Source organism: Vulpes vulpes, chromosome 1 (genome assembly GCF_048418805.1).
Source record: "Vulpes vulpes isolate BD-2025 chromosome 1, VulVul3, whole genome shotgun sequence".
In the NCBI taxonomy this organism is placed as follows: domain Eukaryota; kingdom Metazoa; phylum Chordata; class Mammalia; order Carnivora; family Canidae; genus Vulpes; species Vulpes vulpes.
Window position 1 is genome coordinate 33,358,619 of NC_132780.1, and position 26,573 is coordinate 33,385,191.

The 26,573-nt window shown below is 47.6% G+C and overlaps 1 protein-coding gene across 1 annotated transcript; it reads left to right on the forward strand.

The window, feature by feature from the left end:
- The first annotated feature begins 1,938 nt into the window (after nt 1–1,938).
- Nucleotides 1,939–25,412, forward strand: FXN (frataxin). The gene is made up of 5 exons (XM_072762300.1): nt 1,939–2,150; nt 8,616–8,713; nt 11,530–11,650; nt 18,916–19,013; nt 23,687–25,412. Exons 1-5 carry the CDS (start codon nt 1,983–1,985, stop codon nt 23,835–23,837), a joined length of 636 nt encoding a protein of 211 aa, XP_072618401.1. The 5' UTR covers nt 1,939–1,982; the 3' UTR covers nt 23,838–25,412.
- Nucleotides 25,413–26,573: the final 1,161 nt, after the last annotated feature.

A 26,573-nucleotide genomic window follows, 5' to 3' on the forward strand; every position in this document is an offset into this window, starting at 1 on the left:
CCCCACTAGATGCCAGTAGCACACACGTCCCCCATTCCCACTTAGTTTCAACTATCAAATGTATCTCCAGATAATTTACAGGGGGAAGTGGCTTCTACATGCCCAGCATATACATAACAGGTGCTCAATAAATGACTTAGAGTTAACTGAAGGCAAGAGAATGCTTTTCATCCAAAAGAATGCCCCGGGACTACCTCTCTGACAGCCAATTAGGTCCCACCTCCTCTACCCTATTTTTGCAAAGCCCTGTGCAAATGCCACCTCCTCCGTGAGGACTCCCTTGATTGTCCCCACCCTTAGTTGTATATACTTTCCCACTTGGTGCTGATATCTGATAATTTGTGTTCTTGACACTTGTCATTTAGTGCCCCACACATCTGTATCTGTGTCTTACCTCCTCTATTCACAAAGTACCAAGGTGGCTTTAGAAAAACTTGACACCATTTCCTCTGCCCACTACCTTCCCCATAAAAATTATATTCTCTCATATGCACGTGCTATTTTCTCAAGCCTATATAAAATATGAAGGAGTGGGGATCTCTGGATGGCTCAGCGGTTTGGTGCCTGCCTTTGGCCCAGGGCATAGTCCTGGAGACCCGGGATCGAGTCCCGCATCGGGCTCCCTGCATGGAGCCTGCTTCTCCCTCTGCCTGTGTCTCTGCCTCTCTCTCTCTCTCTGTGTGTGTGTGTGTGTGTGTCTCCCATGAATAAATAAATAAATATTTTTTTTTTTTAAATATGAAGGAGTCCCAGGGTGGCTCAATCGGTTAAGTGTCTGCTTTCTGCTCAGGTCACAGGCCCAGGGTCCTGGGATCAAATCTCACATGGGGCTCCCTGCTCAGAGAGAGCCTGCTTCCCCCTCTCCCTCTGCCTCTTCCTGCCACTCCACCTGCTTCTCCGTGGCTTCTCTGTCAAATAAATAAAGGGACGCCTGGGTAGCTCAATGGTTGAGCATCTGCCTTCAGCTCAAGGTGTGGTCCAGGAATCTCAGGATTGAGCCCCACATATGGCTCCCCACTTCTCCCTCTGCCTAGGTCTCTGCCTCTCTCTCCCTCTCTCTCCTCTCTCATGAATAAACAAATCTTTAAAAATAAATAAAAATATAAAAGAAACGTTCACAATTTGCATTCCTTTGCAATTCCTTACAACCTAAGTAAAACTGTCTTTTACTTAAAATGTATTAACAACTTAATAGCGAGCATTTAGCAGAGTCTAAAAAAAAAAAACACTTTACATAGATTAACTCACTTTATCCTTAAAACAACCCTAAGAAGGGGATCCCTGGGTGGCTCATCGGTTTAACACCTGCCTTTGGCCCAGGGTACGATCCTGGGGTCCCGGGATCAAGTCCCACCTGTGCTCCTGGCATGGAGCCTGGTTCCCCCTCTGCCTGTGTCTCTGCCTCTCTACGTCTATCATGAATAAATAAAATCTAATAAAAAAAAAACCTAAGAAGAAGAAACTTTTTATAAACCACGTTTTCCAGATGAGGCACGGAGAAGTGAATTAACCCGCCCACTGGTCACACAGCTGCCAAGTACAGAGCCCGGGGCGCAAACCCGGCAATCCCTCTGCAGTCTGCAGGTCCTAACGGCTCCAACCTCGCACAGCCAAGCGGGTTCGAGGCCTGCACCGCGTCCAGGCCCCAGCAAGGCTGCAGCTCGCCAACCCTTCCTGGCTAGAACCCTGCAGCCGTGGGTCGCCAGGCCCAAGGCTCCGAGGACCGAGGGCCGTGGTTACGCCTTCACGAGTTGCCGGGGGCAAGCCCTGTGCTTTGCACGCAGCGCGCTCTCCCTGTGCGTCAAATACACAGACCGTGCAAGGCGGGGAAGCGCTTCCCGGGTCCACCCCGGGCCCCGTCCCGCAGCCCGCAGCCCGCGAGAGCGCCGAGCCCCACCGCGCCGCCTGCCGCCCGTTGCCAGCAGGTGTCGCCGCGGCGTCCCCGGAGCCGGAGGGCGGAGCGGCCGCAGACCGCGAGGAGCATGTGGACGCTCGGGCGCCGCGCCGCCACCGGCCTCCTGCCCCGCTCGGCACCCCCGGGCTCAGCCGCGGCCGGCGCGGGGACCCGGGGGCCCACGAGGGCCGCCCCGCTCCACGGCGGCCCGGGGCTGCGCGTCGGGACAGGAGCGGCCCGCGGGCCCAGCCACGCCGTGAGTACCGCGCCGCGCAGCCGACCGGGCCGCAGGCCGGCGGAGGAGGCCGCGCACGCTGGGACGCTGCGGGCACGCGCGCTCACGGGGCTCCGGCGGCGCCGCGGGCCGGGGACGCGCTCTGCGGGCGGGGGCGCGCTCTGCCGGCCGGGCATGCGCTCTGCGGCCAGGGACGCGCTCTGCCGGCCGGGCATGCGCTCTGCCTGCGGAGGACGCGCTGTGCCAGCCGGGCATGCGCTCTGCGGCCGGGGACGCGCTCTGCCGGTCGGGCATGCGCTCTGCCCGTGGGAGACGCGCTCTGCGGCCGGGGACGCGCTCTGCCGGCCGGGCATGCGCTCTGCCTGTGGGAGACGCGCTCTGCGGGCGGGGACGCGCTCTGCGGGCGGGGACGCGCTCTGCCGGCCGGGCATGCGCTCTGCCCGCGGGGACGCGCTCTGCGGGCGGCGGGGCGGCAGTGGAGCGCGCTGCCCTCTCCGCGGGGTGCGGGGTGCGGAGGGAAGGTGGCCGGAGACCCGCTCTCGGGGGTCCGTGGTGGTCGCCCAGCTCGCCGCCTCCCTCTGCCAGAACCAAGGTTTAAGTGATACTATATACTGTACTGGGTACTGCACCACACGTGTATGGCAGATGATCCTAGTGTCTGCGTAAGTGCATATAAATAGACTGAAACAGCACACATACCAACGAAGCAGTGTATAGTAGTGTGTGTTTATAACTCTAGAGCAACGTGTTCAAGAATGTGCTTTTATGAACGAAAAGCTTCCTTGGAGCCAGGTGGAACTACCAAGGCCCTGGAGCGCAGTAGGTAGCGCGGTAGGTAGCGCAGCAAAGCTTTCGGAATAGGACCCGGCCTGGGTTCCTCGGCCTGGCTGGGTTCTGCAGAGCTCTGCGACCCCGGGGACCTCCCCTCCCAGAGGCCTGGCTTCCTTTTCTGTCTAGAGATGAAAGGATGAGGAACGCTCATCCTGCCGAGCTGGGGTGAGGATCCAGTTGGCTGAACCTGATAATAAAGTCTTCAACTCTGGGAGTTCATTCTCTTTCCTTCCCTGGGGGATGCAGTGAAGCGTCTGACCCAGGCAATCCCGAGACCTGAGAGGAGGAAGCCCAAGGAGTGGCTGTGGACTGAGGAAGACTCACAGCGGGGTGGACGCGATGTGTAACCCGGCTTGGAGGTGGCAAGAGAGCAGCATCCTAAAAGGGGGACCTGCCTGGGCCGGGTAGGCAGGTGGACAGTAGCTGAGTGGCTGGGTGGACCCTGCGTGGTGAGGAAGGCAGGTGAAGTCCAACCCAAATTGCCTGTGGAGCTCTGGAATTGGGACTTTAGACTTAAACTTCCCACTGCCCTGTTATTTGACCGTGTGTGAAGAAAAGTTAGAATTGGTTGCCAACACTCAAAGTTGGGACCTTTGATACTGGATCTTGCAGCTTCTCCAGAAAAATAGGCAGTCGTGACCATGCTGGTTCCACGATGTCCCAGTGCAGAACACAGACATTTATTACCCTTCTCCTGGGCTGTTCTGTGCTGTTCCCACCTGGAGCTGCCCTGGCTTGCACTTCGACCCCTGTGGGCCATGGATTGGCAGCAGCTTTTAACTTAGGACAGTGACAAGATATGGCATGGTCTCTTGGATGGTACCTAGTGGCTGTTGAGGGCTGTTGACTCAGAAGCATGCCCAGCTTAGAGCTGCCACGCAGGGGGGTGGGCACTGGACACACATTGGGATTAGGAGTCTTGGGAGGTTGGGAGGTAGTAAACAACCTGAATCACCCCACTGGGCCTCCTCTACCATGTAAATTAATTGAGTTTGTTGAGCTTGTCTGTAACACAAGTTTGCTTACACATCTCCAATACTTGCGGAGTTGGGTGGATGACGATGGCAACTGGGATCACCTTGTTTAATTTGTTTTAAGGCCTGAACTGTCCTCAGGCTGACTCCTAACGTCTCTGCGCGCCAGAACTCACCAGGACCTGAGTTCAGTGGGTGGGCCTCTTCCCCATCCTTATTTTCTCTACTCCCTATCCTACTTCTACAGCACCGTCCAAAAGAAATAGAATGGGAGCTGCGTGTGTAATTCTAAATTTTCTAGTAGCTACATTACATTGACAGAATATAAAAAAGCAGTTGAAATTAATTTCGATACCACAGTGGGACACCTGGCTGGCTCAGTTGATAGAGCATATGACTCTCCATCCCAGGGTCATGAGTTCAAGCCCCATGTTGGGCCTAGAGGTTAGTTTTAAAAAAAGATTCCAACACTACATTTATATAATCTAGTTTTTCAAAATATTATCATCTCAACATTCTGGGTTCTCAGTAGAACCCAGAATCTACAGAAATGCTTTCCTACTAAGTGTGCGACTCTGTGGCCCAGGGAGGCATCTGGTTCCGTCAGGCACTGATCCTCAAACACTTTCCCTGGTGCACTGGAGGCAGCTCCAAGGAGAGATTGCCACATGTTGCCATCTGTTACATAACTCCATGAGCCGCTGCTGCAGCCATGTCTGCACACCTCGGAATGTTTGCAGACACCTGTGAATTTTTGTAGAGGAACAAGATCATCACTATGACACATGGTCTTTTGGCCTCAGGCCTGGCAAGCAGGTTATGACCTAATTCACTTTAAATTCATTTTTATTGTCTTCCACAGACAATGTACATGAATTTATACATAAATATGTGTATGTAAAATATGTGTCCTGCTTAAAGATTAATAACTGCCACATTCTCACCACTAGATTAAGAGACCGAATATTAGTTGTTCCTCGGAAGGCTCTGGGGCTCTCCTCATTACGACCGGGCCTCCCTGAGAGGAATCTGCTCTCCTGACTTGTCAGGCATTCCCCTCCTTTCCTTAGAGTTGCACCCCGATATATGTCTCCGTAAACCATGCACTGTGATGCAAAAAAAAAAAAACATGCTGCATTTATTCTGCTGTGACTTTTTCCTTGTGTTCAGCATTGTTTTTGACGTTCATTGATACTGACACAGTGTTGTCACTTAACTCATTCTCTCTGCTGGATAGTATCCCATTGGGTGAGCACATCATACTCTATCCAGTGTCCTGGTGACATCCATGTGATTTGCCCACGGTGCTGCTCTCACGGTGGTGCTGCTGTGGGGCCTTCCTGGGCGTGGACAAAGGCCCTTTGTGGCTGAATCCTCAGAATGGCATTGCCAGGCAAGGGACCAGGAAATACTCAACTCATTTGATGCTGAGAGTGGTTGTACTGGTTCATCCCCCCTGGAAGCGGGTGAGAACTGACTTCCAGCGTTGTGCTTTGCCGAGGCGACCCCTTTTGGGGTCAGGGCTGGCCTCCCTGTTGGCCACCCAGGCCAGGCCTCCCCAGGGTGGACCTCAGTTGAGTCATGCAGTTCCAAGGCTGGGGCCTGAGAGGGTAGGCCTAGAACCATCTCATATTTCCTCAGATGCCTCCCATGAGCCAGCCCGGTACTGAGCCCCCAGACTGGTTGAACCCTGAAGACTCAAGCTGGGCAAACCCATCACAGAATGATCATCCAAGGGCCCCGGGTGGCTTGGAAGCAGGAGGGGTGGCTGCTGGGTGGCTTCAGGGGGAGCACTCATAATACAGCCCTCCCCACTGTGAATCCCATCTGTCGCCCACTAGCAGAGTGGGGCAGCTTCTCCCGTGGGCAGGGGCTGGATTTTGCCTCTGACCTTCTGCCTCTCTACACCTTTGTTGACATGCTCCAACACCGAAACTGACTGACCACCCTCCAGCCCTGTATTTAGGGTATTCGTCTCCTCCTGACTAATGCTCATCACCAGTCCATATGGCAGGTACTGTGATCCCTGCCTTCAGGGGTTCTGAAAGGTTAAGCAGGTCCCCAGGGCATGTGAGCTTGGGAAGAACCAGTAAGAGACCAGCAAAGAGTCTTCGGCAGCAGTTCCTTTGATGATTAGAAACAGACAAATAGGGAATCCCTGGGTGGCTCAGTGGTTTAGCCCCTGCCTTTGGCCCAGGGCGTGATCCTGGAGTCCCGGGATCAAGTCCCACATCGGGCTCTCCGCAGAGCCTGCTTCTCCCTCTGCTTGTGTCTCTACCCCTCTCTCTCTCTCTGTGGGTTTCTTATGAATAAATTAAATTTAAACAAACAAACAAACAAACAGCCATCCAAGATATCAAAGTCAAAACCAAAAATGAAATGGGAAAAGGCTGAAGCAAAGGTGTCACACTGCGACAGCTAGGATTTGAGAGGCCAGGCTCCTGGAGAAAAGGGAAACTCTGAGCTCCCAGTTCTCGAACTTCCCTTACATGTCCACAATCCTGTACGATTCCCAGCTGTGTGATTCTTTCCACTGTGGCCCAGACCCTGGAGCCAGATGGTGTGGGTTCAAATCCTGGCTCCTCCACTTTGTATCTGTGTGCTTGTGTGACTTTGCTCAGTTTTCTCATCCGTAAAATACAAATATGGTCTATCCTTGTGTTTCACGGATCCTGTACTTCTGAATTCACCTGCTCAGTAAAATTTATCTGTAACTCCAAAAATCAATACCTAGGGTGGATTTTGTGGTCACTCTGGGGCATGCAGAGAGCAGCAAAAACTTAGACTGGCCCCACACTTGCCTGTTCCCACTGAGGTCAAACAAGATGACACTCTGCCTTCTTACCTCAGTGCCCACACTGTCATCAAGTGTCCTTTTCACCACCTACGTAGTGGCACATTGTTTGCATTTTTGTGGTTTTTGTTGGTTATTTCACTATTCGTTTTTATTTTTGTTTTAAGATTTTATTTAATTTATTAAAGAGAGAGAGAGAGAACACAGCAGAGGAGTGGGAGAAGCAGGCTCCTCGCCGAGCAGGGAGCCTGACTGGGGCTGGATCCCAGGACCCTGAGACCACAAACCCAGCCAAAGGCAGATGCTTCACCGACTGAGCCAGCCAGGCGCCCCTGATTTCACTATTTGAAATGGACCCGAACATGGTGCTTGTGATTCAACAATATGTATCAAACCAGGGGTCTTTAAACAAAAACGCATGCAAACAAGGTTATGTATGGGTCAGCTGGTCACATGAGCCTGAAGCCGGCAGGAAGCTAAGCCTGTATCTGCCATAGGAGCATCTCGCTAACCTTGTGTTCATGGTGACCTTATAGAACAAACTATTGCGGGGCAGCCCGGTGGCTTAGCGGTTTAGCGCTAACTTCAGCCCAGGGTGTGATCCTGGAGACCCGGGATCGGGTCCCACGTCAGGCTCCCTGCATGGAGCCTGCTTCTCTCTCTGCTTGTGTCTCTGCCTCTCTTTCTCTCTGTGTCTCTCATGAATAAATAAATAAAATTAAGAAAAAAGCAACATATTTTAAATAAATATATATAAAATAAAATCACAGCCTCTGTGCTCTGTACCCCCCTCCCATTTCTCCCTTTTCTGCTCATTTCTCAGCCCCTTGCCCTTGGCCTTCTCCTTCCTCAGCTTGCCAAGGGCACAGATAGCTCAAGAATACAGCCTCTGAGCCCTGCTCCAAAGTGACCTTCAGAAAGGTAAATCTTACCACCAACCACCTCAAGCTCTCGGATGCCTTCCCAGGTTGATGTCCAGCTGAGTGCCATCACAAGGCCCTGTGGCCATCTCTCCATCCTCTCCCCTGCCACCTCCACTCTTATGAACCACTTTTCTCTCCTTTTACAGGCTCTGTCCTCTCCCACGCTGGGGCAGATCCCTCAGCCAGGGTCCCCTTGGTGTTTGTCACCATCCTCTGGTTATGGCATCTGTCTCACCAGCTGGTCCATAGGGCTGCTGGCCCCAGAGACGAGTGCCTGGATGCTCAGCAGTTATGTATTGGAAGAAATCAACAGGTCACATTCATTATCTCCTGCAGATCATGTTAATGAGACCTGTCCATCTGCAGTCCGATCCTCTCTTTTGGACATCGGCAGACATGCCGATGTTGTTGCTTCTATTAGTCAGATCCCGGGAGCTTTGCTGATGCTCCCTGGCCTTGCTTGTGCTGATCACTACATAACTCGAACAGCCTGGAGCAGTGCTGCCCATGGAGCTTCCTGTGATGGTGACTGCGTCCTACATGCCACTAGCCACAGGAGGCCACAGGACACTTGAAACATGGCCTTCTAGAACATAGAAGTCCTGGAAGTGGCACTTGCCCCCTCACTCAAATTTTAGTGGGAGGTGACAGGAAAGAACTTCTTAAATTTCATGTCAATAAATTTAAACTTAAATAGTAGCCTGTAGCTCTAGGCTATTACACTGGACAGCACAGGCTTGGAGAGAGCCAGAGCAAACTCCAGGTAATGCATTACAAGGTAAAAACATTCCAGAAGTACTGGGGGGGGGGGGGGGGGGATTTAGCCTGGTTTATTCTCAAATGCACAAGTAGTGAAATCTAAACCTTGCGTTCACAGACTGTAATACACTGAAAAATGATAATATTCTTCACAGACTGTAATACACTGAAAAATGATAATGTTCTTCTCAACTTTGGCTTTTAGAGTTTGAGCCTTCACCACCTCAATCAGCTTGTGAATGTCAAAAAGCAGAGTGTCTGTTTGATGAATATGAGGACAGCGGGAACTGTGAGCAGCCCTGGGTAAGATAAAGCACTTTCCACATCAGAGAGCCCTTCCCCCTCCTCCCTCCTTCTCTCCCTCAATACATAATGTGTGCATTGCTGCTCATACTTCTATTATCTTTTTAATTTTTTTCCTTTTCTGGGACACCTGAGTGGCTTAGTGGCTGAGCATCTGCCTTTAATAGTGTGATCCCGGGTTCCTAGGATTGAATCCTGCATCAGGCTCCCTGCATGGAGCCTGCTTCTCCCTCTGCCTATGTCTCTGCCTCTCTCTGTGTGTGTCTCTCATGTATAAATAAATAAAATCTTTAAGAAATAAAAATTAAAAATAAAAATAAGTAATATAAAATATTTTTTTCTTTTCTCTTACCAGTTTAAAAAAAAAAGCCCATCGCACCCAAACCTGTTTTCTCCCTTAGCAGCAGCACTCATAAGCATCTTTCCATATCACCAACTACCTACCACATTGTTTTATTATTTTTTTTAGGTAGCTCCACCCCCAGTGTGAAGCCCAACATGGGGTTGAAATCACAACCCTGAGATCAACACCTGAGCTGAAATCAGGAGTCAGATACTTAACCAACCAAGCCATGCGGGTGCCCTTCTACTAAATTATTTTTAATGAAATATTATTAAAAGTTATGGATGCACCACAGTTCATTTAACCTATCCCCTATTGCTGGACATTTAGCTTGTTTCCAGAGTTCTATTATTATTCTCTCTGGTGACTTAGCAGTTAGAGTAGGCAAAGGCTCTATAACGAGGAGACCCAGAACTGTAATGGCTCAGTCTGGGAGTGGTTCGTGTCCTCATGGTCAAACAGTCCAGGGTGGGCATGCCTCTATGCAGTGAGTTAGGCAGCCAGGGTCCTTCCAACCTCCTATCACTTGTCAGTACCTTACTGTTGTCTGCACCTAGGAGCCGGGTGACCCTACCCAGGTTACAATCCACAGAAAGGGACCGGAGCATGGAAGTCCTGAAAGTGGCACTTGTCCCTCACTCAGATTTTAGTGGGAAGAATTTGGTCATAGAACCCCAGCTAACTGCAGGGGATGCCGGGAATCTAGCCTCTTGGGTGCCCTGGAAGGATATGGTGGGTTTGGTGCAAAGCTCCCCAGCACTGCTACAGTCTGCTCCCCACCGCCGATGGCCCCTCCTCCCACACATAGACTCACACACACATTGGCCTCTAACCCCAAGGCTGCCACCACAGGCCCAGATGGTCCCTCATCCACCTCAAAGGCCAAGATTTCCAGGTGACATGAGGTCCTCTTTATGGAGTAGCTTCTTTGACTTATACACACACACGCGCACACACACATACACACACAAACACACACCTGATGGAGAGGGGTTCTTCACTTCCTGCAACTCTTGATATTATCTGTCTCTTTCAGATATTGTCTATCTCTTTTTAATCATTCTGGTGGTATCTCATTATGAATTTTTTTTAATTTTATTCATTTATTCGTGAGAGACACAGAGAGACAGGCAGAGACATAGGCAGAAGGAGAATCAGGCTCCTCACAGGGAGCCAGATATGGGACTCCATCCCAGGACCCCTGGATCACGCCCTAAGCCAAAGGTGCCCCTCATTGTGATTTTTTAATGTGTGTTATCCTGAAGATTAACAAAGTTATACCCCTTGTCATGTGTTCACTGGCCATTTAGATATCTTTTTCTTTTCTTTTCTTTTCTTTTCTTTTCTTTTTTCTTTTTTTTTTTTTTTTTTTGAGAGATAGAGAGCACAAATTGGGGGGAGGGGCAGAGGGAAAGGAGACTCCCCACTGAACAGGGAGCCTGACTTGGGGCTTGATCCCAGCATTCTGGGATCATGACCTGAGCCGACGGCAGACACTTAACTGACTGAGCCACCCAGGTGTCCCTGGATATCTCATTTGAAATGATATCTGTTTTAGTATTTTACCCATTTTTCTATTGGGTTTTCTTTTTCCTATTGACTTGTAGTTCTTTATGTATTCTGGAAATAAGTCCCTTTTCAGATACATGTAATGCAAACATTTTCTCCCACATTGTTGTTGGCCCAACATAAATTTTAATAATAAAAACACAAGCAATGGAAATAAGCATAATGTCCAGCTGAAGAAGTCAGGTTGAATAAATCATATAAAATAAAATACCATGAAAGTCTGTATGTACTAATATGGAACAATTTCCAGGGTACATTAAATAAAAACTGTAAGGTGCTTCAATTTCTGTATTAAAAAGAATACAAAATTCCAGATGGATACAGAAGAGACTTATTTGTAGTTGACTGTGCATGCGGGCTGCTTACTTGAAAAGAAAGGGATTCTTCTGTAAAATTCTTTCATGCTGATTAAAATGTCTGTGTGCATGGTAGCTATTTTCCTTGAATTTTTTTTAAATTTAAGTAAAAACTGGATGTGTTGGAGTACCTGGCTGGTTCAGTCAGTGAATCATGCGACTCTTGATCTTGGGGTCGTGAGTTTAAGCCCCACACTGGGCATAGAGCTTATTAAAAATAAATTAAGTAAATAAATAAATGTGTGGGTTGGGATCCCTGGGTGGCGCAGCGGTTTGGCGCCTGCCTTTGGCCCAGGGCGCGATCCTGGAGACCCAGGATCGAATCCCACATCAGGCTCCCGGTGCATGGAGCCTGCTTCTCCCTCTGCCTGTGTCTCTGCCTCTCTCTCTCTCTCTCTCTCTCTCTCTGTGGCTATCATAAATAAATAAAAAAAATAAAAAAAAATTTCTAAAAAAATAAAAAAAATAAATGTGTGGGTTTTGACATTAATAAACGGGAGGAGTTTGGTAAATGTGTGTTTTGGGCGGTTTTCGTGTTTTCCCTGCAGCTCTCTGGATGAGACCACTTATGAACGACTGGCAGAGACGACACTGGACTCCTTAGCAGAGTTCTTTGAAGACCTTGCAGACAAACCTTACACATTGGAAGACTATGATGTCTCGTTTGGGGTACCTCTCTACTTATTTTCTTATGTCTGTTTCTTCCCTAAGAATTCTAGCTTATAAAACAAAGAATTCCCCCTCCAGTGGAGTTACGCATCCAGCAGCAGGCAGTTACGGATAGGACCAAGAGACTGGAGTTTTATGTTCTCGCCCTGTGACCTTGGGCAAGTCACAGCCTCTATGAGCCCCTGTTTCTGCTTAAAAATACCGGTTCTCAAACTCCCTCTTGGTACCTGTGAAGATAAATCAGGGAGGGACCAGGCATGTGTTTGTCTAGCAAGAGGACTCTCTTGCAGGCATGGGCAGCTCTGAACTAGGCCACTCCTTCTCCTACCGGGTGTGCTCAGAGCACACAGACAGGGGTTCCTCTTCTGGGGGGTTCTGATTTGGCAGGTCAGGGTCTTCTCAGGAAGCATATTTTCTAAAAGCTCGCCTGGGATTTTAACATACACCCTGGGTCCCACCCCTAGATAATTTTTATTTAGTTGGTCTGAGAATATGGCCCAGGCAGGGCAGGGGAGGTTTTTTAGTTTTTATAATCACTCCTCGGATGATCCTAAACGCAGGTGGCGGCAGACGGATCCCTGAAGCCAAGGGAGTGCTGCTCTATATCGACTGGCCACCGGGTGGCAGCCCCGAGTCGGGGTGCACCCTTGCCTTTAGTATGCTGTTCCAGCTGCAGGGAGGGCTCCTTTTCTGGCAGGAGAAAATCCGCACCGAGGTTAATCCTCTCGAGAGCAATTAATTAATAGTCAGAAATGTTATGAAGTGGAATTATTTTGGACAACCAGCTGTCGGGCTAACGTGATAGGAACAGTGTGGGATATTATTACTGGGGAAGCCCTTGGGCAGAGAAGGGACTCCCTCCGATGGAGCAGGGAGCAGAATCTGGAGGATTTCCAGCCTAGTGGCAAGGACAGTGAGGGACTTGGAGGTCAAATTCAGGCGATGGGGCAAATAAGGACTGGCTGCCTTCCAGGTGGATTAGGTGACTGTGGTGAGCATCGCCCAGGCACGGTGCTGTAAGTGCTTACACAGACAGCCTTGGAAGGCAAGCTGCTGGGAGACCATTACTGACTGGCTTCCCCAGGTTGACTGTGGGATGAGGGAGCTGGAGGCGGTTACAGGGCTCTTCTCCCCCAACCTCCCTACCAGGGGCTGGCTGTACTTCTAGGGAAACCCGGTCTCTGGCTAAACTCGGCCATACATGCAAACATTCATTAACATACCACAAAAGCAGTCACACCGCCCATTCTTCTAAGATTAGTGAGAATACTTAGTGACTCAAGTATTTTGCATGAATGTTTCATTAGTAGTGAATGTGCTAGTGTTCTAACAGCTGGATTCTGTGTACCTCCCCGAATCAAGGAGCAAAGGCTCCTGCTCAGGGGCGCCTGGGTGGTTCAGTTGGTTGAGTGGCTGACTCTTGATTTCAACTCAGGTCATGAGCTCAGGGTCCTGGGAGTGAGCAGCAGTGTCAAGCCCTGTGCTCAGCGGGGAGTCTGCTTCTCCCTCTGTCTCTGCTCCCCCTCCGGCTGTTCTCTCTCTCTAACAAATAAATAAATCTTAAAAAAAAAAAAAAAAAAAAAAGACCCTACCCAGTGGTGGGTCACAGGACCCTACCTGAATCCTACCTGCAGAGTATCTCTCTGAAGAGGGACCCAGCTGCTGGGCTTTCCAGATTCTGTAACCCATTCCTGCAAAGGGAAGAGACACCTGTGTTTTTCTAGCCAGTACATATATCTAAGTATCGTTCTCCTCACCAGGGAAAAATTATTTCTAACAAATCATTTACTAATTAGGAAATTCTCTAGTACACACATAGAAACTAAAGTATACAGTAGCTGGCTCTTTTGTTGAGACTTCTGACTGAGAACTTTGAAATGCTATCTACCCTGGGGTGTGAACTCCTGATTTGAGTCTCTCAGGTATTAGCCGACATATATTTCACATATAAATCTATTGAAACTACATTATAGGCAGTAGAATACCCGTATCACTCTTATTTGAGCTCTGTTGGGGTGTAATCTTTCCCTGTCCTCAGGGTCCAGTTGGGCATTGTCTCCTCTGGGAAGTCCTCCTAGATGCTCCAGGCAGATACCACGCTTATTCCCTTGCCCTGCACCCTGAAGATGACTCTGTAGAGCATGGATCACTCTGTGTTGTCTCTACTTACATATCAGCTCCCATGGTGAGACTGAGTTCCTTGGCAGCCAAGACACTGTCCATTCTTGGTATCCCAATGCCTGAACCATTGCCAAGTACATGATAGAGACTTAATGTTGATTCCATTCACTAATGAAATGGGCCCACGTGCAGGAAACATACTTTCCCTGATGCCACGCAACATCATAGAAGTTTTAGCAACTTGCTCCTGGCAAAGTAGACAAATGAAAGCAGTAATCCAGAGAGACCTGAGAGCACATTTGTTCTGTTTGCTCCCTGTGGAGTGAGAAATGTGAGCAGCTCCTTGGCTGTTTTGTTTTCTTGTCAGTGGAGTAGATCATCTGGGGTGTGGGTGTCTGGGTCTAGGCCTCACTCCCCACTGGCCCTGCCATTAGAGGGGACTGCCCACCACAGCAGAATGCACCTCCTGTCACTAGGCATCCATAAGTCTGCTGCACTTGACCAGCAAAATCTGACCAGGGCTGTAAGAAGTACCATGCTGTCGGAGGGGTTACTTCCAAGCCACCTTTCTTCTTCCCCCTGGTGGAGCCCTGGGCTCTTTGACATTTTAATGAGAATTTGTTTGGTGTCATGTTCTTTACTCTTTACTCTTTAGCCCCTGTTTCTGCTTAAAAATACCGGTTGGCATATCACTGCCATACAGCAGAGGTTTCTTGACCTTTCCTGGACCTTCTCCCAAGAAAAACGTACCCATATACCTGTGAGTACAATCTCAGCTTCAGGGCAGGGCAGCTTGCAGACCCCTGGAGACCGTCTCTGGGTGGGTGCCAGCTTACCGACACTTGCTCAGAGGCAGCATTTCTTCTGGGTATGGAGACAAAGCATCTAGCTCTCCATCCTGGATTTGTATTTTCTTTCCAAGAGCCCCTAAGTGAATTATCTTAACTTCTGTGAGTGGCAGGTTCTTCAGCGGTGAAGTGGGTGACACCCCTCTACTTCACGGGATTTACATTAGGATTGAACTTTAAAAGTGACTTGCATTCATTATTCTTATTCCTTAAGAGGGGTATCTTTTTTTGAAGTGTGGGAAGCCACATATACCTGAAATTGCCCACATCAACACTGCCATCTCCTATGTGTCTATTTCCACACAATGAGCTAGTGACAACAGAAATGCCTCCTTTTGCTCCCATGTGTGTAGGGCTGATGTTGACTGGTGGGAATAAGCCTCCACCAGCTGCAGATGGGGGGCTATTGTGATTGATTAGTGACCCCCACCAGAAGCTGCTAAGTATTTTGACTCTCCCCCACGTCCCCACTCTCCTCTGCATTCAAGTCTGCCCACAAGCCCAAAATAATCTGAGTGCCCCTTATGGAATAATACTAATGAACAAAAGGCCCTCTTCATCTGGGCCACTTACAGACAGTTCCAAAAGGATCAAGAACTCCTGGTGAACCAGTAGGCAGCTAATTTCCTTCCCCTCCTTCCTCCACTTGCTAGTTTCCTCTGGAAAGTGCCTCTGGCTCCAGGGGAAAAAATAATGACACGCAATGAACAGCAGGGTGGTTGGCTGAGGATTGAGACTTTCTGCCTTGTGTAACAGCACCCTTAACTTCGCACGTTTATCAGCATCCCTGGTCACTGTTCTTTCCTCCACAAATATATTTTTGCATCCGTCCAGTATTCTGCACTAAGAACCAATGTGCTGGACACTGAAGGTGCTTGGATGATAAAGACAAATCTGCTCTCAAGGTGCCTAGTTGTGGAGGGGCGGGGGCAGGCGTCCGGCCAACAAGCAGGCCGCTCAGATGCAGGTGTGGGGAGGAAGGCCGAGGGCCCGTGGGGGCCACGCACAGGCCCTGGTCCCAGCTGCCGGGTGTCAGGCTGACCGTGCCAGGGGTGCCTCAGCTGGGGTCATGGTCTTGGGTGGGGAGGGGTGCTGAAGAGAAGGAGCCGGGTGGAGGAGACCGCTTGAGGTCTGCATAGCTAGGAGAAACCTCACGGCTGCTTTATTAATAAGCTCTTTGTGAATGAGAGGCCAGACCCCTGGAATCATTCCAGAAGATTTTGAGTTGGAAAGAGTTGATTTTGGCTTTTAGCAGTTGGATGTGCCATCCCTGGTTTGGTCTGTTCTAAGGGGTGACAGTGAGCAGGAGCGCACACAACCCCTGAGCGCCTGCGCCCCTCCATCCCTGCCCTGAGTCTCTGGACTCGATGTTGTCCCAAGGAAGGCCGCAGGGTTGATGAGACTCAGAGTGGCCCTCTGTGCTCTCCACTACACCCTCACCTCCCCAATGTGGGGGGCAAGGCCTGGTGGAGCATCCAAGGACCACAAATAGGTCAAACTGCAAACAATTCTGTCTCGATCCCCTGAGCCTGCTGCCTCATGGAAAAATAAGCTATGAAAGTATGTATTTGGGGGAGGAAGGAATGGGGAGTGGCTGATGAAGGGTGTGGGGTTTCTCTTTGGGGTGGTGGAAATAGTTGAGAATTAGTGGTATTTGCACACTTTGTGAAAACACTTTGTGGAATACTAAAAACTGTTGAATTATGCAATTTTAAGATACTTTTTCTTTTCTTTTTTTTAAGCAGGCAGAAGGGCAGAGGAAAAGGGGCAGAGAGAATTGCAAGCAGGCTCTATCCCACCACCTTGAGATCATGACTTGAGATGAATTCAAGAGTCAGACTCTTGGAACACCAGATGCGGTTGAGCATCTGCCTTCGGCTCAGGTCGTGATCCTGGGGTCCTGGGATCCAGTCCCACATCAGGCTCCCTGCGGGGAGCCTGATTCTCCCTCTGCCTGTCTATGCCCCTCTCTCTCTGTCTCTCATGAATAAATTAATAAATAAATCTTGAAAACAACAACAACAAAAAAAGTCAGACTCTTAACCGACTGAGTGCCCCAGGTGCCTCAAGACACTTTTAAGTAAATGAAAGGTGGTAGTCCTACCAAAATAGAAAAGGTGGGTTTCAAGAAAAATTTTTTTCCGCAAACTTAATAGGGTGACTAGCTGGCTCAGTGAATGGAGCATGTGATTTCTGATCTCCAGGTCATGAGTTTGAGTCCCACCCTGGATGTAGAGATTACTAAAAAAATTAAACTTTAAAAATAAAAATAAAAAGCAAACTTATGTACACTGTGATCCTAGTCCTTTTCAGAAATGCATTTAAAAACTGGAAGCTGGGGGATCCCTGGGTGGCTCGGCAGTTTAGCACCTGCCTTTGGCCCAGGATCAAATCCCACTTCGAGCTCCTGGCGTGGAGCCTGCTTCTCCCTCTGCCTGTGCCTCTGCCTCTCTTTCTCTCTCTCTCTATGTCTATCATGAATAAATAAATAAATAAAATATTAAAAAAAAAAAAAAAACTGAAAGCTGGGGCAGCCCGGGTGGCTCAGCAGTTTAGTGCCGCCTTCAGCCCAGGGTCTGATCATGGAAACCCAGGATCAAGTCCCATGTTGGACTCTGCATGGAGCCTGCTTCTCCCTCTGCCTGTGTCTCTGCCTCTCCCTGTCCCCACCCCGTGTCTCTAATAAATAAATAAAATTTAAATAAATAGATAGATAGATAAATAGAAATAAAAACCGGAAGCTGATAGCTGAGAGGGAACAGCTTGTATCGTTGGTTAATGGGATCAAGAGAGCTCTTCACGTTATGGCAACATCAGCTTCTTTTAGACCCAAACAGATCTGGATTTAAGATTTGCTCTGCTGGTTACTAAGTATTCCTTATTACTCTGTCCCTGTTTCCCTCATCTGTAAAGCTGGGATAAGGATTCCCACCTCTGATAGTTATGGTCACAGGGAATACAATCTTACACAAAGTGTCAGATACAGCGCTTGGCACAAAGTAGGTACTGGACAGTATTGGTTAATATTTTTATTGATTTCATTTTATTTATACTCTTTATATTTCTGATGTCTGTATTATTCCTCTTTGTTTCATTTTTCATCAGAAAAAAATGTTGTTAAAAGTATAATTCAAGGGCACTTGAGTGACTCAGTCGGTTGGGCATCTGCCTTCAGCTCAGGTTGTGATTCCAGGGTCCTGTGTTGGCCTTGGGGAACCTGCTTCTCCTTCTCCCTCTACCGTTCCCCTCGTGCTCTTTCTCTTTCTCTTTTATTCTTTCTCTCAAATAACATCTCTTTTAAAAAAAGTGTAACCCAGTTGAGTCCTCCCTTGCCTGTCAGTTACATTATATATATCATATATATTATATGTTATTATTATCACACAAACCAAACACAAAGTGTTCTAAGAAATGTTCAGGGCCTCTTGATTGGAAAGGGGCTTAGAAGCCCACAGAAAAGCGGCCGTGTGTCTCCATGGGCTATGCCCGGGGTGAGGAACAGCCAGGGGCTGCCTTTTGCACACCAGCTCCAATAAAGGGACTGGGCAGTGTGGCTGCTTCTGTAATATTCTGAGCATTCTAAAGAAACCTCAGACCTTAAGAGTAAAGGGCTCCTTTGTTTAAAGAGTGTTTTCAAATTTAAATGAGCATTTATTGAGCAAAGATGGACCAACCAGTCTTTTAAAGAATTCAGGGCTCCTGAGGGAAACATAAAGCCCTTGAGAGCAGCTTGTGAGATGCGTGGGAAGGGTCTGAAAACAAAAACTGTCTGGAGTGGCGGCCTTCTACCAGCAGAGCTGGTGCTATGGCTCTTCTAAGACCAGCAAAGCAGGTGGTTTGACTCCTTCCCTAGACTTTGCCTGTTTTCCTTGTTTGGGCAATGAACTTGTGCTGTCCCACGTTCGGGCTGACGTGGTACCCAGGTAGAGTTGGTGTCTGCATTTTTTAGCATCCTTTTGTGTGTTCCGGATTTGAGGGGACTAAGGCAGCAGGCAGGATGTGGAGGCTCCTCCTCAGGCAAGCCTCTGCTGCTTCCTCACCTCGAGACAGGAACACTGGGAGTCCCCGGGGGATGCGGGAGAGCACAACGGCCTCCCCTCCGAGTTAGCCTGATTAATCAGAGTCTGACCGAAAGCAGTGTGCTTCTGGCATGATCTGCTCCTCCTGAACACGAAAGACGCGTCTTCACGGGTGTGTTGTGTACTTGCCTGGGTGTCGAGATATGAAGCAATTGTGACAAAGTGGTAACTTTGCTTTGTTTTATTTTCCTCCTGCTTTTGCCACCTGGTCCGCCAGAGTGGTGTTTTAACAGTTAAACTGGGTGGAGATCTAGGAACCTACGTGATCAACAAGCAGACCCCAAACAAGCAAATCTGGTTATCTTCACCATCCAGGTACGTCCAGGGACATCGGCACCCGTTGTTCAGCTCCTGTGAGGTGTGGTGTTGTGGACTCTCTAAGAGGAGAGTGGCCTCGGGGCTGGGTGTCTGTGAGCGCACCTCTCCTGATGCTTCCTGCTCACCCCATCCTCGCAGGACAGTTAACTCTTCTTCTGTAACTTCGGTCAGCCAGTGATCTGGTTGCTATAAGCAGATATTGAGATATTGGCAAGATCTGAAACAAAAAGTTTATCACTTTTCAGAACCTGCCCTGGATAGTTTGTATCAAGTCATTGCCCTGCCTTTTTAAAAAGCCACTTTTGGGGACACCTGGGTGGCTCAGCGGTTGAGTGTCTGCCTTTGGCTCAGGGCATGATCCCGGGGTTCTGGAATCGAGTTCCGCATTGGGCTCCCCACAGGGAGCCTGCTTCTCCCTCTGCCTATATCTCTGCCTCTCTCTCTCTCTCATGAATAAATAAATAAATAAAATCTTTAAAAATACAAAAGCCACTTTTGATGCTGCAGCCTCAGAATGAGCTGCACTTTGCCTTCAAAGCAGGTTAAAGTTTGACCTTTAGCTTGTTTTGAGCATCTTGCCAAAGGTTGGTTGCATTCCCTCCGTGGAGGTGGGAGGGTGTCTTAAGCTGGGACTCTAGGGCATTGAATCCCTCCTGCCTTTTCCATCAATGTGCTTTCAGTGTAGTGGAAGAAAAGACTATGTTGGAGGCCGCCTGCGCTGCAGCTCAAGGCCTGGGAGTGTGCAGGGAGAGAGGGTTCCTGTCCGTCTGCATCTATCTGGGTGGTTATAAGGGCAGACCAGCCTTCCTGGGTCATTAGCACTTCCAAAAGCAACATACTGACTGTGCTTTGGGAAAGGTCCAAACATAACCAGCATGTAATTCTTTGACAGCCCAATGGTATTTGCATTAAAAAAAAAATTATATGGGCACCTGGGTGGCTCAGTCAGTTAAGCATCCGACTACTGATTTGGGCTCAGGTCATGATCTTGGGAGTGGGATCGAGCCCTGAGTAGGCTCCGCCCATATCAGGGAGTCTGCTTGAGATCTCTCTCTCCTCCCTCTGTTCCTCCCCTGGCTCTCTCTTTCTCTCTCAAATAAATAAATCTAAAAAAAAAAAAATTATAACTCTTCTCCTGTCCCAACATTCATATCATTTTTTAGGCAGTTAACATCATACTCTTTATCATGCCATGGTATGTAATTATTTGTTCAAAATAAATAAGGTGTTATGCCTTCTTTGCCCTAGTCTCATCTAGGAAGCATGTTATAATTCAACAAACAATTCCAGAAATCACTCATTTCTAGCAAGGCCCTTATAGATTACATTGCTTTTTATTTTTTCATTTTTTTCTTAAGACTTTATTTATTTTTTTAAATCTTTTTTATTTTTATTTTTATTTATTTATGATAGTCACAGAGAAAGAGAGAGAGAGAGAGGCAGAGACATAGGAAGAGGAAGAAGCAGGCTCCATGGGAGCCCGATGTGGGGTTCGATCCCGGGTCTCCAGTATCGCGCCCTGGGCCAAAGGCAGGTGCCAAACCTCTGCGCCACCCAGGGATCCCCTTAAGACTTTATTTATTTATTCATAGAGACAGAGAGAGGCAGACACAGGCAGAGGGGGAAGCAGGCTCCATGTAGGGAGCCCAACATGGGACTCACATGGGACTCAATCCCAGGTCTCCAGGATCACGCCCTGGACTGAAGGTGGCGCTAAACCGCTGAGCCATCCGGGCTGCCCTATTTTTTTCATTTTTCAAAGTATTTTTAAAATTTATTTATTTATGAGAGACAGAGACATAGAGAAGCAGACTCCCTACAGGGAGCCTGATGTGGGACTTGATCCCAGGACCCCGGGATCACAACCTGAGCCAAAGGCAGACGCTCAACCACTGAGCCACCCACTTCTCCCTATATTGCTTTTTAGACCCAGTTAACTTGAAATTGGGTGTTTTATCCTACGTGAGACAATTAGCCTGTTCTCTTTGGCCTCAAACAGTTGTCCCAATCTTAACCAGAACCATGCATGAGGACTGTACATTCTTACCCTTCACGTCTGGAGGAACCATATGAGAAACTGAGTGGATGTGTTCAAACCCAGCTGTCACCTTTGGGATTGGTGGCTATTTAAATATGGGCAGGGCACAGGAACCATCTGTATGGCTCCACAAAAGGAATTCCCTCTGTGTTGTATCTGGAGGCCAAAAAAGTCTGTACCATGTTTGGACACACCTGCCAGCAATATGATCCTACCCCAGGCTTGTTTGATCTGTAATTCAAAGTGGAAATATGGAAAGAAATTCTGTCAAGCAGCCATTTACTATCACAGATACTGTGTTCCTTAAGAAAAAAGAATTATTTTTCCACTCAACTTTTTATGTCCAAAATAATCTTAAATGGGAATGCATTTCTGATATTTTGGGTGGTGGTTTTGTTTTATTTTGTTTTGTTTTAAATGACAGCTTTTCAGGTCCTGTGGAAACAGTGGTCTCTCCCAGCTAGCCTGCCATCCTGAGGAGGTTGTAGGGTGGGATAAAGCAGAGGTCTGGGTGGACACCTTGTTGGGAGCAGTGGAGGGACCTGCAAGTTTCTCACCCTCTCCCTGGCATTTCGGCAGCAAATCTGAGTCCAAGGCCCAAGGAATGTTCTCTGGATTTGGTCCGGACTATCAGTTCTTTCTCTATGGCCTGGATCATTTGTATTTGACCGGTCGTGTGTATTAAACAAAGGCCCTAGTCCTTTGGGTTTGTCCCTATTATCTCCACGATTATGAACATGGTCAAACCCAAGCATTTGGTTGATAATACAGAAATCTTTGATGCATTTGTATAGTCCGCCAAGATGCTTCCCTTCTAAGTCTCCCTCTTCCCTGGTAAACTCCTTACAGTCTTGACTTTGGGAAATCTCTCCCTGAGAATGCAGGTGGACCAGGCGCCCCTTCTTGTGAGCTCCCAGGGCTCCCTGCTCCATCTCCATCAAGGCATGCCTGTGCATCGTCACTGTCTGCTGGCATGCCTACCCCTCCACTAGTCTGAGTAGAGGCAGAATTAATGGGCACTGTTGTGTACATCTGGAATGACCAGACATGTCAAAACCCTACTACATCCAGGTCCACACAAATAACTCTTCCCAGCAAGAATGGATATACACTGTTGTTCATTGGACCAGCTTGAGGTGGAGAAACTCTCAGTTTCATGGATTTAAAATATATTTTGGGGGGAACGCCTGGTGGCTCAGTGGTTGAGCATCTGCCTTTGGCCCAGGGAGTAATCCTGGAGTCCTGGGATCAAGTCCCACATCAGGCTCCTTGCATGGAGCCTACTTCTCCCTCTGCCTGTGTCTCTGCCTCTCTCTCTCCATGTCTCTCATGAATAAATAAATAAAATCTTATAAAAAAAATAAATAAAATCCCACGTCGGGCTCCCGGTGCATGGAGCCTGCTTCTCCCTCTGCCTGTGTCTCTGCCTTTCTCTCTCTCTCTCTCTCTGTGACTATCATAAATAAATAAAAATTAAAAAAAAATATTTTTGAGAGTTGCCTGGGTGGCTCAGTCAGTTAAGTGTCTGTCTTCAGTTCAGGCCATGATCTCAGGGTCTTGGATTGGACTCCCTGCTCAAAAGGGAGCCTACTTCTCCTTCTCCTTCTGCCCCTTCCCTTGCCTCATTCATGCTCTCTCTTAAAAAAAAAAAAAGAACAAAAACACCATAATACCGGGATCCCTGGGTGGCGCAGTGGTTTGGCGCCTGCCTTTGGCCCAGGGCGCGATCCTGGAGACCCGGGATCGAATCCCATATCAGGCTCCCGGTGCATGGAGCCTGCTTCTCCCTCCGCCTGTGTCTCTGCCTCTCTCTCTCTCTCTGTGACTATCATAAATAAATAAATAAATAAATAAAACACCATAATACCATATATATATGTATATATTATATACGTGTATATATATTTTACACATATGTCTATATTATATATATTATATGTATATTGTGTGTGTATATAATAGTATAGGTGATCGCCAGGAGCTGGGGAGAGGAGAGGGTGAGGTGCAGGAGTGTTTTGGTAGATAGAGGTAGTGGTTACACATGTTATAAATGTACTAAAATCATAATAACAATAATATAGATAAGGGACAGTTTGTCAGTGGTACACTAATGGCTATAATTTTAAAACATTGCTCTGGGGGTACCCGGATGGCTCAGTGGTTGGGCATCTGCCTTTGGCTCAGGTCGTGACCCCAGGGTACTGGGATCGAGTCCCACATTGGGCTCCCCGCAGGGAGCCTGCTTCTCCCTCTGCCTGTGTCTCTGCCTCTCTCTCTCTGTGTTTCTCATGAGTAAATAAATAAATCTTAAAACAAACAAACATAAAAACCACTGCTCTGACCTAGGAGGTATCATATGTGAGTTAGGAAAAGCAAAAGATCAGGATGTGATTTACAGAGACTCATCGATAGGGTTCAGATGTTTTCAGGTCTTAAGAATTGTTCTGTTGAATTGTTGCAGGGGATAAATTGTATATTTATTTTTAAATAGAAAGACCCTGAGACTAGAAGTCAAATGGATGCTTTGTGAAATGGACTTTCTGGAGCTTTCTTCCAGTCTGTGTCTGGATGGCAGCATTTCCTCCAAAGGGCTGTTCTCATGGACCTTCTATGTATTTATTGTGTCTTGCAGTGGGCCCAAGCGCTACGACTGGACTGGGAAGAACTGGGTGTACTCCCATGATGGTGTATCCCTCCATGAGCTACTGGCCACAGAGCTAACTAAAGCCTTCAAAATCAAACTGGACTTATCTTCTCTGGCCTATTCTGGAAAAGGCACTTGAGGCCCAGCTTTGTTCCAAAGACCTTAAAAGCTAAAAAGCCAAGACCCCAGCTTCATCCTGCAGCTGAGTATCTGGTTTTTTTCCATTCCTGCTTTTGAGGACAGTTGTGGCATGTGACGGCTCTGTGAAAAGAGTGTGTTGCCTCCCACTGTCCCCCAAATTCAGATTTTTAATTTCCATAGTTTTGAGGGGGAGGGGGTCTTTGTGGTTTTTTTGTTTTGTTTTTTGTTTTTAGGATTTGTTGTCTGGTTTCTTTCTTCCCAGGATATCTCTTCTTTTCTCATGCCCATATATGCATACATTTATATATAACCTTACAACAAAGAAAAATAAGAAGGAAAAATGACTTGATTTCACTATTCCTACTTTAAAGGATTTAACTGCCTAAAACCATGTGAAGAGCGGCTGGCCCGACCTCCCTCTTCAGTCCCCAAAGACTCATTAAAGAGTTGCCTATAAATGTTGCCACGCCTCTTGAAAATGTCAACATTCCTAAGCCCATTAGTAGGAAAGTGTCAGTGACATTCAGGAATTCTCAAACTAAAGATCATTCTCTGTTTACACTTCGTGTCTGCTAAGGTGCAGCCTGCATGGGAGACTCGGGGACGCAAAGCTGTTTCTTCCACAGACACGTGTATAGGGCCATACATGCATGTTTCATTTCAGGGGTATGTGTGTGTTCTGTGTGTCTGTGTGTTTAAGTGAAAGGCCCGCATAGAATCAGCTGCTCCAACAAAGGTCTGAGAGTGCAGAAAATCTCCCAAAGGCAAGAAGGGGGAAGGGCCATCTTCACAAGCTAGTGGATATAAGTATAATAAACTAGATGGCTGGGCTGAGGAGGTGCTTTGCAAATTGTGAAAGACCATATAGATGAAAAGATATTCGTGTTAATGAAAAGAGCCCTGGTCCTTCACTTAGCTCAGTTTAACCTTTTCTTACTGAAGAAGGATTTCTCAGTGACAAGTCTACGCAGAGATGCAGCATCTCCATTGCCTATCTCTGGGTGAGTGTCACAAGCTCCCTGGACCTGTTTCCCCCACGTGGTAAATGAGAGGTGGAACTTCATAGAATATAGTTGATAATTCCCAGTCCAGACACTCAGTGGTCTTGTCAGGCCAATTTAACAGGCTGGTCTTAATTCCTCCTGATACATGAGGGATGACAATGAATTATTTCCTTAAGCTACAGCAGAAGCGTATGGTCATTGGTATTGTTCTACTTGAATGTCAGCTGAATTCATGTTCAAATGATACCTATCTTATGGTGTCTTTACCTTGCTGAGCTAGTGTTGTGGTCTGTGTCCCTCCCAAATTCCTATGTTGAATCCTAACTGCCCCCCCCCCCCAACCTTGGTGTGATGGAGTTAAGAGGTGGGACCTTTGGGACCCCCAAAGGGGGGCGGGATTAGGTCATGAGCACAGAGCCTCATGAAGGGAATTAGTGCCCCCATATAAGAGACCCCAGGGAGCTCCTCACCCCTCCCACCACATGAGACATGGAAGGTGATGGGGCCTTGATCTTGGGCTTCCCAGCCTGCAGAACTATGGGAAATAAATTTCTGTTGTTTCTAAGCTATCCAGTCTATGGTATTGTGTTCTAGTAGCCCAAATGGACTAAGCCTGCCACACCCTGAGACCTCATTTTAAACTCTACAGACTTGCATCTTACACAAGAAGAAACCATGGCTCAGCTAACCCCTCCAGAGTTATGTTCCTGTACGGTTCTGTTGCTACTAAAGAAAGATTTATTAGTGACAAGTCTATGCAAATGTGTAGCAAACGCTTTTGCAACCCGTGAACAAAAAGCACATTGCATTATGGAAAAAACCTCTTAACAATAGAACAATAGAAACAAACACTAAATGGGTATTTAAAATATTTCCTTTCTTAGAAAAAAAAAATTTCCTTTTTTCAAAAATAAAATTATTTTTTAGTGTGGGTGGAACTTTTTAAAGTATGTTAAGTCAGTACCAGTGAGAAAATAAAACTGCATGTATGTGTGTCTATCTCTTCTAATGAAAGTTTCACTATCTTGCTTCCTTGGAACTCAGCTAATGATGCACTCACCTATCTGGGACACAACATAAAAAATCAGTCTCTGTAGGACGAGAACGTACCTTAGGGGATCTGTGCTCTTAATGCTTCCCTTATGGACCATCTTTTCAGGCCTACTTTTACTTTATATACAATGCTAACTGGTTTAATTATTTCCTTTCTACGGCCCTGGGAGATACCCACTTAAGACAGTAGAATAACTAGGACCACAAGAACAGTCACCAAGGGAGGAATGAAAATCATTCTCTGATTAGCAAACTGGAAAAGCACAACAGTGTGGGTCCAGGAGCCTCCCACACCCCAGACCTAGGGGCATCATCACATTTATGGTATCACCCACATTAATGATGAGTTTCCAGGAAAACGTTGAAAATGTTCGGTATTAAATGTTAAAGGAGGCGAGAAAATACACAGTATAATTTCAGAAAGCTTTCTACTATGTTTAGCTTCCTGAGTGAATAGATCCCTGGCCACTGGAAAATATAACTACCCAGAAGGACTAATTTACTTCACTCTGAGGATACAGAGAAGCACTGGGGTGTGTGAAAGAGAACCTGAGATTTAAAATTTTTTTTTAAATCAGGATTTTTAAAATGTCTCCAAACTCTGCTACCGACTTATTTGCTGATACTAGCCTCACTTCTCTTACCTGTAAAACGGTGGTATCTAACCTATGGCTCCT